Source organism: Triplophysa dalaica, chromosome 1, assembly GCF_015846415.1.
Source record: "Triplophysa dalaica isolate WHDGS20190420 chromosome 1, ASM1584641v1, whole genome shotgun sequence".
Classification (NCBI taxonomy): Eukaryota; Metazoa; Chordata; class Actinopteri; order Cypriniformes; family Nemacheilidae; genus Triplophysa; species Triplophysa dalaica.
In genome coordinates this window covers 10,060,140-10,076,653 of record NC_079542.1, presented here as the reverse complement: position 1 = coordinate 10,076,653, position 16,514 = coordinate 10,060,140, and the positions used below count along the sequence as shown (strand labels likewise).

Sequence of the window (16,514 nt, the reverse complement as noted above, 5' to 3'; positions counted from 1 at the left end):
TATATTTATATATAATATAATGCAACAAAACAGGCTTTACTGCTGATATCGGCATAACTGTAAATTATATAGAATCAATAAATGTCATTTATACAGCTGTGCTGATCTTTAGTAAAGCTGTAAATGAAATACAATAATACAATTATTATTCATTTTTGTATTAATTAAATCATTTTTACTCAGAACTGTTTACATTCATGGCATAACCAAGCAAGACTTTGCACTGTGGCACACTGCCATCCAGTTAGCAGCTAGGACGGACGGTACAGCTCTCAGTAACCAGCAAATGAATAAAAATGATGTTCCTATCATCGTGGATAGCTGCATAGCTTTCGTCACCCAATACGGTAATCCGTTTATATTTCATGGTTTATTATCTTAAATCATTTATCTTTAATTTGACATAAAAGCTTGAAGATTATTGTGTGCCTTTTTTCAAAGTGAATAAAAATTATTTTAAAAGCAGCATGTTTTCAAAGAATAACCTTTCAAATTTAAAAGAAGACTTAATCCTCTTGCAGAATATTGAGTTTTTATTTAATTAAATGTTTGTTTCACTTTTAAAATTCTAAGGGAATAAGATGTTTGTTGAAGTTTTACCCTTGACATCTCCTTGCAGGTTTGTGTTGTGAGGGAATCTACCAGAAGAACGGTGACCCGGGGCGTGTGGCCAAGCTCCAGGAGGTGTTTACAAACGATGCCCGGATTGTTAAGCTACGGTTGCAGGACCACCAGCTAGAAGATGTAACAGACACACTCAAGAGCTTCCTGTCTCACAGTGAAGATGCTCTGTTGGCTAAGGAGCTCTACCCTTTTTGGATATCTACTCTGGGTTTGTGATTCCTACCAATTGATTCGCCAATTGATATTACGCTCAATTCCAATTTGAATGAGTGATGTGTGGTCTGTATTTTAATTTGTGTAAACAACTTTTTTTATATTTTTGAATTAAGATGAAGAGGATGAGATGGCCCGAGTACAAAAATATAAGTTCTACATTCAAAGTTTACCCAAGGTCAACAGGTCAACACTTGATGCTCTACTGCAACATTTGTACAGGTATTTTGTCACATTCATAACAGAGTAACATTCTCCTAAACCAGCATGTAACCATTTTGCAATGCGTGTTATGTGAAGCCTGGTTTAAAAGCTCACAGTAAACATGGGCGCCTCAAACCCTGACTGGGTATGTCAGGCTGTTTGAAATATTTCTGTAATGACTCTAATTGTTTGAAGAAGGATTAATTGGCCCTTTTGGCAGATTTAGAAGCCTAACGTTTCCCCCATGATGTACCATAATGGTTGTGTTGTCTCCAGGTCTGTGTAGTATTTGCGTCTGCTTGTTTTGTTTTCTGTTTTTTGTTGTCGTTTATGCTTGTTTATAATTTACATGTACACACTTTTTAACACCCTTGCTTCCTTTGCTTTCTGAAAAAAAGTGTTCATGAGGATTCAACAGTAGCAGTTTTAACATGTTACATACAAAGAGGCTTCCGGTGCAATTCAGTGAATTCAGAGTTTGAGTAGATTATTGTGTCTAATTTAGCATTTTTCTAGTAATCCAGCATTATTTATTCATTTTATTATCAGGAGAACAATTTGAGTGAAACGTTTCATTTAAAACTTCCACATTTCACAGTTTCTTAATATTTGTTGTAACGCTATTGATTAAATGACATGACACACTCGATCTGGCATGGACTCAATATGTTTTTGCAAAACCATATGATCCATGTTAACCCAGCATGATTTGAGGATGTTAAATAGGGCGTATTATGTACATATTAGTGTACATAAAATCGCATTTCTCTTTCTTCAAAGGAGATAACATCGTCAAAATTGAGGATTCTCTTTCGCATTAGTGATCAAAGAAGTGTTTCAAAGAATATCAGATTGTTTTAATGGAAAGCAACATTGTGGTCATAGACATTTGGACATTGAAGATTTGTGTATGTATTTGTACAGGGTCCAGAGGTGCTCACACATGAACCAGATGAGCACGCTAAAGCTGGCGTGCGTTTTCTCGCCGTGTCTGTTTCAAACAGAAGGACGCACACCTCAGGAGACTCGCGTGGTGGAGGACCTCATCAACAATTATATCCAGCTTTTCTCTGTGAGTTTAATGTTTGTCCTCTCTCAAGATTCTAAACTGCATCCGTTACATCAGTCGAGAGGGCCCAAATTCCCCGTTTAAATCATATTATAGACAAACATATTTTTCACAATGATCATGCACTCGCCGCCAGTATTTGGGATTCACCGTAGAGAAGATACTCACGTCAGAACCATTGATGTTTGACATAGCGGCAACAGTAGCAACCCGTTTGGTTTCTCACGGCTGTGGACAAGAAACATGGGTGCTGATGGCTAATGTTGTTTCAACTGAAGTAACTAGAGACAGCATTGCGTTTGATTTATGTTTTTAAACAGCACACTCCCACAAGACCGTAATGCATGGTTTAAGCAACAAAGCAGTGTTTACATGGTCAGTTTTGTTTGTTTATGTCAAAGATGTGTATGTGGTTTGTGTAAGAGGTGACAGATATTGATTTACCCGTAACACTTTGCAATAATGTTGTATTTGTTGCAGTTAATTAACTACAAACATGAACTGACAACCATTGACTACCATAGTAGGAAAAATGACAATGGTAGTCAAACGTGCCCCAGATCTGTTTGCTTTCTAAATTCTTCAAAATATCTTTTTTGTTTCTTTATATGGTAGTCAATGGTGGCCAAGAACTGTTTGGTTACAAGCATTCTTCCAAATATCTTTCTCTGTGTTCATCAAAACAAAGAAATGTACACAGATTTGGAACATCTTGGGTAAATTAAGACAGAGTTTTCATTTCATCAACGGTTCCTAACATTAACAAAGATTATTAAATGCCGTAAATATATTGTTCATTGTAAGTTCATGTTGGCTAATAAATGAACCAATGTAAACAAATATAACCTTACTGTAAAGTGTAACCAATATACCTGATCTGATTATATAATCAGTTCTTTGTAATGAGTAGCACAATATGATATTGATTTTATATTTCCACTACTTTTAAATATGGCTCATTAAAATGCATATCTGAGCTAAACTTGAGGCCTTGAGAATGTTAAGCCGTTCATTTAAAGAGGAATAGAGATTTTAGCTGTGGCTTTTAGATACCCATTAGACCAGTGGTTCTCAATCTTTTGTTGTAATTCATAAACATATTCAGTTACACAATGGTGGAACATCAGTTCCTTCGGTTGGTGGTCTTATTTTTCTGATGGTTGATTGCATAAATTAATGATAAGTTCCTATATTTCATAAAATGCCACAAATTCTGTGGCCCCCCTGGATCCATCTCGGGGCCCCCAGTTTAAGAACCACTGCATTAGAATATATACAATGAAATAAGAACTGTGATAAGAATATCCATCCAACGCCGCAAAATATGCAGCTCTGCTGAAAGTGTGTGAAGAGAGGGACAGTAGTCGTGTTGCACTTGGACGTGAGTTTCTGTAATGGGATTTACAGTGCCGGGCTGTGTTATTCCCCATCGCTCTCTCATGCATTCATAGGGCCCCAAGCTTCGCACATACACACATTTGTACGCTTGCAGAGAACGAGAGAGGGAGTGTGTGTGAAACATGAGGTTTAGCGTGACAAATAGCCAGAGCTCGAGATGGATTTTCGTCCTCTAAAGTAATATGCCAGCGTGCAGGTGTAAATTAAAAGTTTGCTAATCAGATTCATTTGTTTTTTACAGAGATTCAAACGGATTGCTCAGTTGTTTTTTCACACTGCTACTGCTATGCAAATATCTCAATTTTCTCAAGCCTGGCATAAAAAAATGAAACAAAGCGATTTTTACAATAGAGCAAAGTTTGCAGACAGTTTATCTTTTTTGATCTGTTCAAAAACGTGACGTCCTCATTGATAAAAGGCATGTAGATGATAACATCTTGTCTCCAAGTTTCTTTGAGAGTTGCATGCTTTTTGTGACTTTTCCCTGCCCCCCACATTTACCAACATCACCCACCCAGTGTTTTATGTCAATTCGAACGGGTCCTTTAATAGGTTGCTTGTTGACGAATTTAGATGCCCTGACTTTGCTGATGGGGGTATGAGCAGGTATGTTTACCGTTCACACGGGCCTTTAATCTCTGTTTATCTGTGTGGGTCCATTAAAACAGGTCAATGAAGAGCAGGTTAGGCAAATGGAGAAAGAAAACAGCTTTATCACCAGATGGAAGGACACCACGGTAAGTCGCCCCTTTTTAACCTTTCCGTTAAATAGGTGTGTGTGCGTTTGCTAAACACAGCGATAGGGAGTCGCTTTTATAGCGTGCGGCGTTGCCTCTTATATAAATGTGCGTGTTTACTCCATAACCTGCTTGGGCTTGCACATAACGCTGTAAGATTTCACAAGTCCTGCATTTTCACGTGTCACCAAATCACTTTGACCTGTCTGGCTATTGTTTTGAGCAAATTAGAGCAAACTGCAATCTTTCTGCCGCCTAACCTTAGTGTCAGACGCTTTATACCTCACTGGCACCACAAGGAACAATTTGTTCAGATAAGCTGAAAAGCAAATTAATCTTCCTTTGTGCGGAAAGCCTGTGTCCAAGTTTTAAAACTTTAAACGTGTGTGTTTAAGTTGGAGCAAGGTTTCGGAAGTGACCCGTAAAAAATACTTCAAAACTTTGCTCCGGGCTTAATTACACACTGACACATGCAGTACCAGTCAAAGGTCTAGACACACCCAATTAATTATATCTATTTTACACAAAATAATGGGCTTGAATAATTACAAAGTCTATTACACAGGAAATAACAATATTAAAAGTATGAGAAGTATGCACATAAAAAGTCTTATATTTTAATTTATTTAAGGGTAAACTTGTTTCCCGGGTTTCAAAGACAAGGCTTGAGACTAATTCCAGACTAAAATGAAAGTTTAAACTGTTTGAACTGAAAAACTAAAATACTGAAATGTCATTGCCATTGCTTTTTCTCAAGATGCACACAAGTAATGGTTTTATCGAAGGAATTTTATTCAAAGCAACTTAGATTTAACTAAGGCGTAGTTCTGGATTAAGCTTTAAATCTTGTCTGTGAAACCGGGCCATGATCTATAGTTCTGTACCCAACATCATCTCAAGAAATGTCCTTTTGTCGGATCCGATAGCCTAGTGGGCAGTACTCCGACATGTGGCGCGTTTGCGCATCGGGCGGCCCGAGTATGATTCCCGGCATGTGGTCCTTTCCCGAACCCACCAGCTTCTCTCTCCCACTCCACTTCCTGTACTCTCTATCAATAAACTGTACAATTAAAGGCAAAACACCAAAAACAGATCTTTAAAAAAGAAATGCCTGTTTTTAAAGGGAAATGCTGAATCTCGTTTAAATTTGTTTGTTTTGCACATTTATCTTTGACCATTTTTTCTTACTATGGCAGTCAATGATGTCCCAGAAATGTAATTTGCTTACATAAATATCTTTCTTTGTGTTTAACAGAACAAATAAATGTATACAGGTTTGGAACAGCTTGGGTTAGTAATTTTTGGGTGGAGTATCGATGGAGTTTCCATGGTTTTTCATTTTAAGAAAAAGTCTTACATTATGAGCTTCATACATTGGTTTATCCTTGTTAAAATATACCCCATGTCTGTGTAGAGAACAAAGCAAACTCGCTTTTTGGTAGATTAAGTGCTTCACACATCTGAGAATGGCGTATGTGTCTTTTTGACTGAAATAAATTTTGTTATAGCAGTTTTAATCGTATAGGAGGCAAGCTTTAAGCTGTGGTTTATGTTCGCAAAGAGGTTTGCCAGCTCTTGTACTGTAATTCTGCTAAATGTTGTGTGGAACTCCAGCTGTGTGTCATTTAGTCAGACGCACACATTCATCGGCCTGATCTGAATGGACCTCTGATTGCTTTTGTGTTAAATCTACAAAGGCTGCTGTACAGTTGGGTGCTTAGTTACTAAGTAAAGATCTTTCTTTCTTTCTTTCTTTCTTTCTTTCTTTCTTTCTTCTTTCTTTCTTTCTTTCTTTCTTCTTTCTTTCTTTCTTTCTTTCTTTCTTTGACATTAACAATGTCTAAGTATATTTACCAGTTGCTTGTGTATCTCTATGTGTATCTGTGTTTGCAGTTTTCCCCCGCCGGTGACCTGATATTTGAGGTCTACTTGGAAAAAAAGGAGCCAGAAAAGTGTTGTTTAATCAAGGTTTGTTTTCTTCATCTCTCTGAGGTGTGTGCGTGCGCGTGTGTCTGGCTGCGTGTGAACCTAGAGGGGATTTCTGCCCCAGACTAAATCAAACTGCAGTTAATCAAAGCAATGTTTGATTTAATTGTGAGAGTAATTGTGTTTTATCAGTAGTCAAGGTAAACCTCAGTTAATAGACTTGAAGATGTGTGTTGTCATACGAGAATCAGGTGGCTTTTCTCTGGACAGTTTTCTGATGTCTTTTTTCCTGTTTTTCTTTCAGAATAATATGGCTTTATGTCTGCATGCAAAGAGGAATTGCTTTTCATATATTGTAGATACGTGTCAGCGTTTTATATTGCATGAAATGCATAGAATGAATCATTTCATGCAATTATTCATATCTAAAAAAAATAAAAGACCATTCCAAATGTTCAATTAATCAGCTTTTTTATGTATTGTGGTCATTCCAGTCCAGTGTCTGTTGAATTTCAACAAAATCAAACCTCAGGAGTTTCATAAAGTCATCCAACAGCAATGTGAAATACTGACAGCATGACAAGACACAATTTTAAATTCTGACGGAATTTTAAAGGGAAGTTGAAGTGCAAGAATATGTCATAAAATTGTTGATCCATATTGTCGGATGTGAAAGACTGTACGTTTTGAATGCTTGTGTCTTCTAAATGTGAATTTGATTAACGTTTCGATGCAAACTAGTTTATAGATATCTCAAAGGTTAACAGATTCATACTGAAAGCCACCAACACTTCATTTTTATTTAATTCTCTGCACCAGGTTTCTCCTAGCATGCGGTCCGATGAGCTTGCTGTCAATACTTTGGAGATGAAGGGTTTGATGCTCAGAGCTCAAGACCTCTGGACAACCTTTGAGGTCATCGAGAATGGAGAGCTGGGTATGGATCACACTATCGTTAAATCGCAATCTATCGAGAATAATTAAAAGTAAAACTGAATGTACTAACTTAATTTAACATGAAACGTCTCGAGTGTGTGTGCTTTTAAGTGCATGGCAAATTATTGGAGCATTTAATGATAAGGCTTACAAACACATTAAAATGCTTCAATAGATAAGTGAATGAATGAACATGATTAGAACTATCATTATTTCATGGTGGATATGAGAAACTATTAACAGATTGTGATGGGATTGGCGGGAGGGGGAGACAGGTGGTGTAAGAGTGATTTTTTTGCCAATAGCGAGCATTGTGTTATCTTTTTTCACAAATCACAACTTGATAATAGATCTATTTTGCACTTGAGCATGTTGTCTAATCATAGTCAGATTGGCTGGCGATAATTACAAATTTGCACTACACATAATTATGCTTGTGTGGAGGACAAACCTAAAGCACAACATTTTTTTTGGAAGGCGGTAATGAGTTTTTTTAGACAACGTGTTGTTTTTAAGTGAATCTGTGTCGAAATGTATTTATATATTTTTAGGACATTTCCTTTGTTATACCAACATTTATGGTACAGAAGCCTTTTGAATCTATGCATGTACACACACACACAAATAATCGCTCAAATAATTGTTGTGAATGTGTTTTAATTTTTTATGTTTTTGTTTTGGTAACCCCAGTACTCAAGTGGGCGATAGAAGCAAAGAGACCCAAAATCTTACAAACCAGAGTCCACCAAAAGCATCTTATACATCGATGTTAATAAATAAAATGATTTAATAGACAAGCCTCCGGTTTTCTATAGCTTTTCTGCATAGCTTGAAGTATTTTATTCATATACTACTGTAGATGTTTAGTGGAGTTCAAAACAAATCTTGAGTTGCGTTGGCTTATTCTTGCATATTTTTCTGTCTATACTCAGAGCGACCTTTACACTACAAAGAGAAGATCCTGGAGCAGGTGTTAGAGTGGAGCTCTCTGGAGGATCCCAGCTCGGCCTTCCTGCTCATTAAGAAATATTCTGGATGCAAAATGACAGATTCCAATTCAGGTACTGGCTGTGGACAGTTTACTGCAACCCAACGGATTGCTCAAAATCTAAAATAGCAAATATAACCCATAAGGTTTCTTTAATCTGTGAAGCTGTGTTTGTTTAAAGACAGGTTCTCAGTTTTAAAATCTGTTTATCATGTGACACATCTGCTTTGTGTTGTGAGGTGCTAAAATTTCCAGTTTGACTCAACGTCCGAAGATCTTAATTTGCATGTGTGAATAAACCACATTTTCAAAAAAGTGCAGGCTATATGCAGGAACGTAAAGCCCTTTCAATAGTTTATTTGACAAAATACACCCTAAATACTGTGTCTAAAATCCTTAAAACAAATGGAGACCAATAAGCGCATTATGCGTAATAAAAGAAACGCTGCTCCGAGCAGACGAGGGCAGTAAATTTGTCACATAAGTGGTGATGCTTTAAAGGGGATAATTTTGGAGTCTAAAGGTCTTTCTTGTTAAAGGTCCAGTATGAAATTTAGCGGCATCTAGCAGTGAGGTTGCAAATTGCAACCAATGGCTCATTTCATCCCTCCCCCTTTCGAAGCACTATGGCGGCTGACACGGAACTAAGATGTTGCCATGTTCCTTCTTTGCCAAAGGAGATTTGTATTTAGTATTTAGAAAACTCGGCAGTTTGTCAGTTTAGGGCTACTGTAGAAACAACATGGGCAATTCCATGCAAGTGGACTCGCGGTGTATTTAGATAGAAATAGCTCATTCTGAAGTAATGAAACATAACACTTCATTGTGTAAGGTCTGTATACACATCTGAAGACATAGTTATGGATATTATATTGCATTTCTTTCTTTAAATTTTTAGCTCTGCCAAAGTCCTGGTGCATTTTTCAATCTTGATGATTAATGGAAATGTGAGGAAAAGAAAAGTTTTTAAAGAGACACACTTAACCTCTTTTTCGATTATTGAAGCCATCAGTAACTGCAGCCCAAAATTATATTTTTGTACCCGAGTAATAGCTTCTCAACATGCTTCACTAAACATATTAATATATATTTAGCAATGGCGTGATCCAAAGGTTTATTCATGTGCCGGCATGCATAAATGTGTTAATGCAACTTCAGAGGTTTTAAAAATGTATGATACCCTGTTAGAGTTTGGAGCAGAGGGGTATATGTGATGCTGTTGTATGTATAGCCGGTATGTTTTTCTCATAAATAGTTAATGGTATGACTCAATATATTTGACTTGTGTCGCGTTTTTTTCTTTACGTTTGTGTGTTTTTGACAGATAAACTGAAAGATTTCATCAAAGGCGAGCAACTCAAGTTCAAAGACGGCTCCTCCAAATTGCTGTCAGGGAATAAATTTCAGGACCGATACCTGGTACTTCAGGACAAAAAACTGCTGTTATACAAAGACATAAAAGTATGTCTCTCTCTCTCTCTCTCTCTCTTTCTTTCTCTATCTTAATTGTCTCTAATTGTAATTTTTTACACAGCGAAATCATTTGCAGAGTGTGAAAGTATATCAGCCCCTGGTTATACTGAAATATATCTTCATCCTCTCCGTTCCATCAGGATGAGCCTCCGCTCAATGTCACTGTTCGGCAGCGGCCCTGCAGCGGTCGGCGGCAGTTTTCCAATTTAGATTTTCCAGCGTGAAGTTTCACGTTTGTTTTCTTTGCATGCGTTTACAGATGAAATAGTAATTAAAAAACACAGCGGATGTAAAATTACCTGCTCGGGGCCTATCGCCGTAATAAGTATGGAGAGAAAAAAGGAAATGCACAAATCCAGAATGGCTATTTTCATTTTAAATTAAAGTAACGCGGGGGCTTCTCAACCCCCTGAAATGAGCGTGGCGATTTAAACAACTCTAGTCCGTTCATTTCTTTCTCTGTAATCTCTTTTCATACTCGCTTTATTCGCTCGTGTGTGTACGCTGGCCTGCGCTTCCTCTAGGGCACAAACTTCATAAGCTAAGACACAGTCTCCTAAAGAGTGCAGGACTCGTTAATAATTGATATTTGAGCGGAGTGTGAGGATACATGTGGGGTTGTGTGTTTGAGAGAGGAGGAGAGACAAAGACACTGAATGAAGGCTGTTCGTTCTTTAATTAGTGTAATTTCTGGCTGCTGCCGAATATTCAACTAATTATCAAGTGTAGAAGGTGGGAATTGGCTGTGAAGCAGAAATTTAATTGATATTCAGATGCCTTTGTTTTTCCGCGTCTTGTTTTTTGTAAGTTAGGATCCTCGATTAGATGGTTGATGTGTGCCTGTGCTGCTCGTGTTTTGCAGTGCGTTACGTACGAAGCGCATCCCTTCCAGGCAACAACGCAGCGTTGTCGGAACATGCTAGTTTACACAATGCCCTTGGGCTCCTAACAGCTGTAAACAGGAAATTGCATTTTTTCCCCCTTTGATTCGACCGAATGAGCAGGGGAAATAAAGCAATCAGTGATACTTTCTTTTCAGCTTCTTCTATGCTTAGGGTGAACCGGGTTTTAGTACCTGCTGACAGTTTGGAAATGTCTTTAATAGTTGAATAGCATTATTGCCTGCAGTAAAATAGGATTGATATGCACTTGTGTGTACTGTACTGGTGCAAACTTCATAAATTAAAGTCACATCATTGTGTGTTGATTATAAAACACACGCAATTGTTTCCTCAGAGTACCAAACCTGAAAGAGAAGCTCATCTGAAATCTGTGAAATGTTACTTAGGGCTACGAAGGAAGTTGAAACCAACAAGCAGGTAAATGGTCTTGTGTATTTTTTTGCTTTGCCACCACTCTAAAAAGTAAAAATCTCTCATTTAAAAAGAAAGTCCCTCAAGTTCATCCACAAACTGGTGCTTACTGCAAGAATTTCTCTTTTTTTTTATTGTGAGCACATAGAACCCGCAAGCAGGGCTATGAAACGTATTATTCAAAATTAGTGTAGCCACGTTGAAAGACATATTAATAATCCTAAACGTGTAATTAAGATAGATACATAATTATTCCGACATTATCTCTTGCTCCATGTTAAAATGTGCTTCTAGTTCAATCCTTTTCTCCTGAGCCAAATGTGCAGAGCTTTCTTGGCTGAGTGCCAAATGCCCTTCCCTCGGAAACAAGACTATCATAGTCAATCTAAGAGCAGATTTATATCTCACAATTACAAAATTCATTAAATGTAATTCGGCAAATACAGTGTATGATGTTTTCTTCTTCCCTACTGGGAAAATTGGTATCCGTGGATTTGTTTAATTTCAGTAATGTTGCATTTTTGTAAATTACGGTAAGCTTTTTTTGCTAATGATGATTTATTCATCGTAGTTATAATTGTACGTAAAGCATTCTTAGGGCCTTTTCCTTCCAATAAATATTTGGTGGGAAAATATATTTTGGGCATCGCAAGAAAGTCTTCAATATGCCAAATATTGTTACTGTGTTAACAATCATTAACAATCATTATTTGTCCACATGCATGAGGAAAACAAAAATATTTAGGCATTATCACTAAATGCAATATTTAGTTCCACATATATAAAATTAAATTGAATAGCAAGTACTTCCAAAAATTATAATTTTGTCCTTATTTACAAACACTCATGTTGTATAACTTGTGTTGAACATGCAAAGGTGGAGTGTACAGTCTTAGTCACTATTCACTTTCATTGTATAGAAAAAGCTGCAAGGACACTAATTTTGCACGCTTTTGTGGCCCAAACTTAACTTTCGGAACACATCTGTGAAGAATAGAGTCCCTGTAGATTATTTCTGAAAAATGACATTAGCTAGCAAGTTAAAAGTATGTCTAGGCAGTTTTATTTTGGGTTACCAGTAGAAGAAATGTAACTTGGCTAAACTTAAATGAGACAAAGTTATACACAACCTATTTAACAAATTGTTTTTTTAATACAATTAACTTACAATAAAATGCAACATTGTTTATTTAATACATTTATATACAATACAATAGTAATATCAGTAAATATTAGTTAAATAAAATTAAATATAAATTGTTATGTTATGTTATGTTATTAGCCACTTGCCAGACAGATCGACAAACACACAGACCGGAAGTTAACTTCCAGCAAAGCATCTATAGGTGATTGTGATCAAAATTCTTGTTTTTCATTCTACAAAATCAATAATATCAAAGAGTTTGAGGAACATAAGGGTTTATAAAATATGTCTCAGTTTTCATTTCTGGGTGAACCTGTCTCTTTAATTTTACATTATTCAGAGACTTTTTATAGAGTTTAAGAGGATGTGTTCGTGTAAATTCCTACCTGAGGAAAAGGTCTTCCTTCCATTATGCTTGTCAGCTCGCTGTGAAAGTTAAGATGAATTTAATGGTGTCTTAGCACTTTAGCGCTCCTTAGGGGTCAAACTGTGGCGCTTTCAAAAAAAAGTCTTAAATTGATACGGGGAACCTGAATGAAGTGCTTTACAACTAATGGAATTCTTTTTTTGTGTGTTTTTCTGTCTAATTCTCAACAGTTGGGGATTTACTGTTTATACTGAAAAGCAGCAGTGGTAAGTGCAATGAACTCTTTTCCTAATTGCATAGTCAATCACACACTTCAGCACTGTCTTTTAAGAAAAACACCCAGCAAGAGCTGCAAATTAGAAATGGAGATTAATATGCCCTCTTTTTAATATTTCAGGCTGAAACTTGCTAAGGTTTTGTTTAGCTTAGTACTTAAAGTCTATTACTGAACTTTAGTGCTTTGGTTTATAAAAATCTGTGTTTTTTTTCTTTCCTGAAAAAGGTATTTCTGCTGTAAGGGGAATGATTCTCAGCAAGACTGGGTCATCTCCATTATCAGAGTGAAGGTGAGCTTTTTTGAGCGTTGATAATGTGCAGAGCTAACATTGGTTCAAAAAGGGGGGCGTTTAAAGGGATAGTTCACCCAAAAATGAAAATTCTGTCATTATTTACTAACCCCCTAGTCATGTCAAACCTGTATGACTCAATTTCTTCTGCAGAACACGGAAGAAGATATATTGAAGAATGTTGGTAACCGAATTACGGTGGGACCCGTTGAGTTGCATTGGTTTTGTGCCCGTTTAATAGAAGTGAATGGGTACTGCCTTTGTTCGGGTACCAACATTCTTCAAAATATCTTCTTTTGTGTTCTGCAAAACAAGCTGCCTTTCTTCGGTTACCCACATTCTTCGAAATATCTTCTTTTGTGTTCTGCAAAAGAAAGTACGTCAAACAAGAGTCATTTTTGGTGAACTATCTCTTTAAAGAAGCTTTTGAAATGCTTAACAGTTTTGTCCCGTTTTGACGCTGCTGCTTCCTGCTTTATCAGACTAAAACTGATAAAAGTTTTTCCCACAATTGGTTTACAAGGCCATGCTAGGAGGAGGATTAAAGCTGGAATAAGAAAAGGAGAGAATGAAGTATTTTTTTAGACGGACAGACAAGTTGACAGACAGTAATTGGTTAGTCAAATAAATGTGGAACAGGTAAGTTTTGAGCTGATTTTTTGAAAGTTGTGAAGGATGCTGCAGTTCTTGTGGAGGCTGGCAGTTCATTTCACCACAGGGAACACAATTAAAGGTTTTTGCAAGCGATTTTGTGCCTCGCTGTGATTGAAAACCAGTCGTCGCTCATTTTCAGACCGAAGATGACGGGAGGGGATGTAGTCCTGGAGCAGTGAGAGGTTAGAAGAGTCTCAGTATCATTTAATCTACCTGTGCAGACTTCAGAACCAGTTTCAGAGCATGAAATAATGAGACGCGACAATATGTGCGCTGAATTATGGGTTTCACCATGTTTTTGTTCTGGAGTACCCTGCATAAATCTGGTATCCATTATGTACTGCTGCATATAACACCAGGATACTCCATATGATATTGTCTCTTTTATGTAATGCTGAATTTGTTTCCTCATATAAAGTTTTAAAACAGCCAGTCCTAAAAATGTTTTCAAGGTCATGCACATCCACAGGTATAAATCACATTATCCGCGAGGTCTTTCATGTGAAATAAGGTTAGGCGAACCGCTACAATAACACTGGTTACAGCAACATCCTCTTTCAAGGTCTGACTCAGCTTATTCAGTATTAATATTGGAAACCAAAGGCAAGAGATGGCAGAAAAGAAGTAGATGATTTAGCCATTGTTTAGATCTCTCCTCCAATCCCCTTACCCTCTCAGATTTTTCTTACTAATGCCTCATCCTTATCTACTTTTTACAGGTTCCCTATTTTCATTGTGGTGGTTTATTCATGCTTTTGTGCCTTTGAACTGATACGAGGCTGAAAAACAAAGAGCTCTAGTTTATAGTTTTCCCTCTCTTCTGGGAGGAACGGGGTGGAAAGAGGTTTCTTTGTTTTGCAAGCAGCGGAGTAAAAGATGGGGAGAGGAGGGCACATCCCATAATTCAGCGCACATATTGTCACGTCTCATTATTACATGCTCTGAAAGTGGTTCTGAAGTCTGCGCAGGTAGATTAATTGATACTGAGACTCTTCTAACCTCTTACCGCTTCCATTTCACCCGACATTCTGCTTGGCAGGGTTTCCATAGAAACTGGAGAGTATTGCTGGGTAGGTAAAGGGACAGGTAGATGAGACCTTCTGCTGGTAAAATGAGGATGGAGACGTGCGGAACAACTCAAAGGCCACAAAGTCACAGTGGAAAGTATGAGCTGTCTTAGTGAGCACACCACTCAGGAATAGGTCCAGAATGTTCCAGCACATTTGTTCCGGCATCATTAAGGTCAGAAAGTTAGTGTTAGTTGGAGTCTTTTAGTTGCCTAAGACCTAAAACTTAAAAATAAGGCGTCGCTGTCTTGGGTTTAAAGCTGGGGTTTCCAGGGCTATGTGACATTTGAAATGAGCAATAACTTATCGTTGAAGTAATATTGCACATATGTGACCATGTCTGTGGATATAAATCAACTCTACATAATGTAAATAACATAACGAAAAAATATAACAGTGATATCTTTATGTTGACATCATGTCAAATATTGAATCGATATTTAGAAAAGCTACTTATTTTGTTTGTTTTGTGCAAAATTTATTTAAAGTGACAGTTCACCCATAAATCTCAATTCTGTCTACATTTATCACCCTCAATTTGTTCCAAATCTGTATTAATATATTTGATCTTATGCACAAAAGAAAGATATTTGGAAGAATGCTTGAAATCAAACAGTTCTTGGCCACTATTGACAACTGTAGTAGGACAACATGCTTTATAAATTTCGTTGTTCTTTTGAAAACAAAAGAAGATACTTTGAAGAATGTAGGAAAGCAAACAGTTATGGGGCACTTTTGACTGCCTTTGTCATTTCTTCTACTATGGTAGGCAATGGAGACCGAGAACTGTTTCGTTACAAGCATTCTTCCAAATATCTGAAAAAAGAAAGTTGTAAAGAACAAAGAAAGTTATACAGATTTAGAACAATTTGAGGGTGATTAAATGATGACTTGTGTGTGAACTGTCCCTTCAAATATATTTTTTTAAATTATTGAAAATATGAATGCTATGAATATGAAAATATGCATATGAATCTCAAAAACACTTTGCCTACATAAATACAGTACACATTAACCTATTTTAATGGCCATGACTACTTCGATGCGACTAATATCTTAATTTGATTATGTGACTTTAGTCTGGATTTCACAGACAGGGTCACATTCAATCACAAAGGAGCACTGTATTGATATTCCTCAAATGAAAGCGGGATCAGTCTTTTCTTTCTTTCAGTAAATACACATTGATTCTTGTGCAGAGCAAACAGGAATCGAGATGCTTTAGGCGTCTTTGATGGAGCATTTAATTTACACAGCGCTAAAGCTTAAACTAATCTTACCTACAAAACTATTCTTATACTGGTTCGCAAGTGCTGGTGTTTCTTCTAGGAAACACAAGTCTAGAGTTTCTAGTTATGCTCAGCTTACGAATATTTCATTGGCTTGTAGTTGCTCATGTAAGTGAAACGTAAATTTTATTTTTTTAAATCATTACCCAGTATTGATTGGAAAAGTCATGAAAGAATCATGAATTATGGTACAGTTTCACAGTATTTCCCTTTATAATTGAAGATTGTCTGTGTTTGCAGCATGGAGGTGACTTATGGCCTAAAGACCTGAAGCAGAGCGCATCATTACCTTACAACCTGAGCAGAAGAACATCCACACACAGCATTGCTCAGACCAAACACAACAGAGAGGTCAGAATAAAACACGAATTACACTCACATGAATGTTGAAAAAAGATCTTTCATTAAGCATTGCAACATTAATTTCTCTAATTAACACTTCCAAAAGAACAGCAGGTTTGACCATTTTCAGCATTGATCTCTATCATAGTTGACAGTTAAACCATATCCCTGTCTGCTTGTCCACTGAACAATCTCCTGGAATTA

At 36.9% G+C, this 16,514-nt stretch overlaps 1 protein-coding gene across 1 annotated transcript in view; it reads left to right on the top strand.

The window, feature by feature from the left end:
* The window catches only part of arap2 (ArfGAP with RhoGAP domain, ankyrin repeat and PH domain 2), a 72,885-nt gene that overhangs the window by 55,055 nt on the left and 1,316 nt on the right, over positions 1-16,514 (top strand). Inside the window, exons 20-32 of the mRNA XM_056749589.1 lie at positions 184-347; positions 620-832; positions 954-1,059; positions 1,966-2,113; positions 4,177-4,245; positions 6,139-6,213; positions 6,991-7,108; positions 8,040-8,168; positions 9,420-9,556; positions 10,805-10,887; positions 12,623-12,658; positions 12,895-12,958; positions 16,209-16,319. Of these exons, the coding sequence (XP_056605567.1) occupies positions 184-347; positions 620-832; positions 954-1,059; positions 1,966-2,113; positions 4,177-4,245; positions 6,139-6,213; positions 6,991-7,108; positions 8,040-8,168; positions 9,420-9,556; positions 10,805-10,887; positions 12,623-12,658; positions 12,895-12,958; positions 16,209-16,319 (1,453 nt within the window). The remainder of the gene's footprint in view (positions 1-183; positions 348-619; positions 833-953; positions 1,060-1,965; positions 2,114-4,176; positions 4,246-6,138; positions 6,214-6,990; positions 7,109-8,039; positions 8,169-9,419; positions 9,557-10,804; positions 10,888-12,622; positions 12,659-12,894; positions 12,959-16,208; positions 16,320-16,514) is intronic.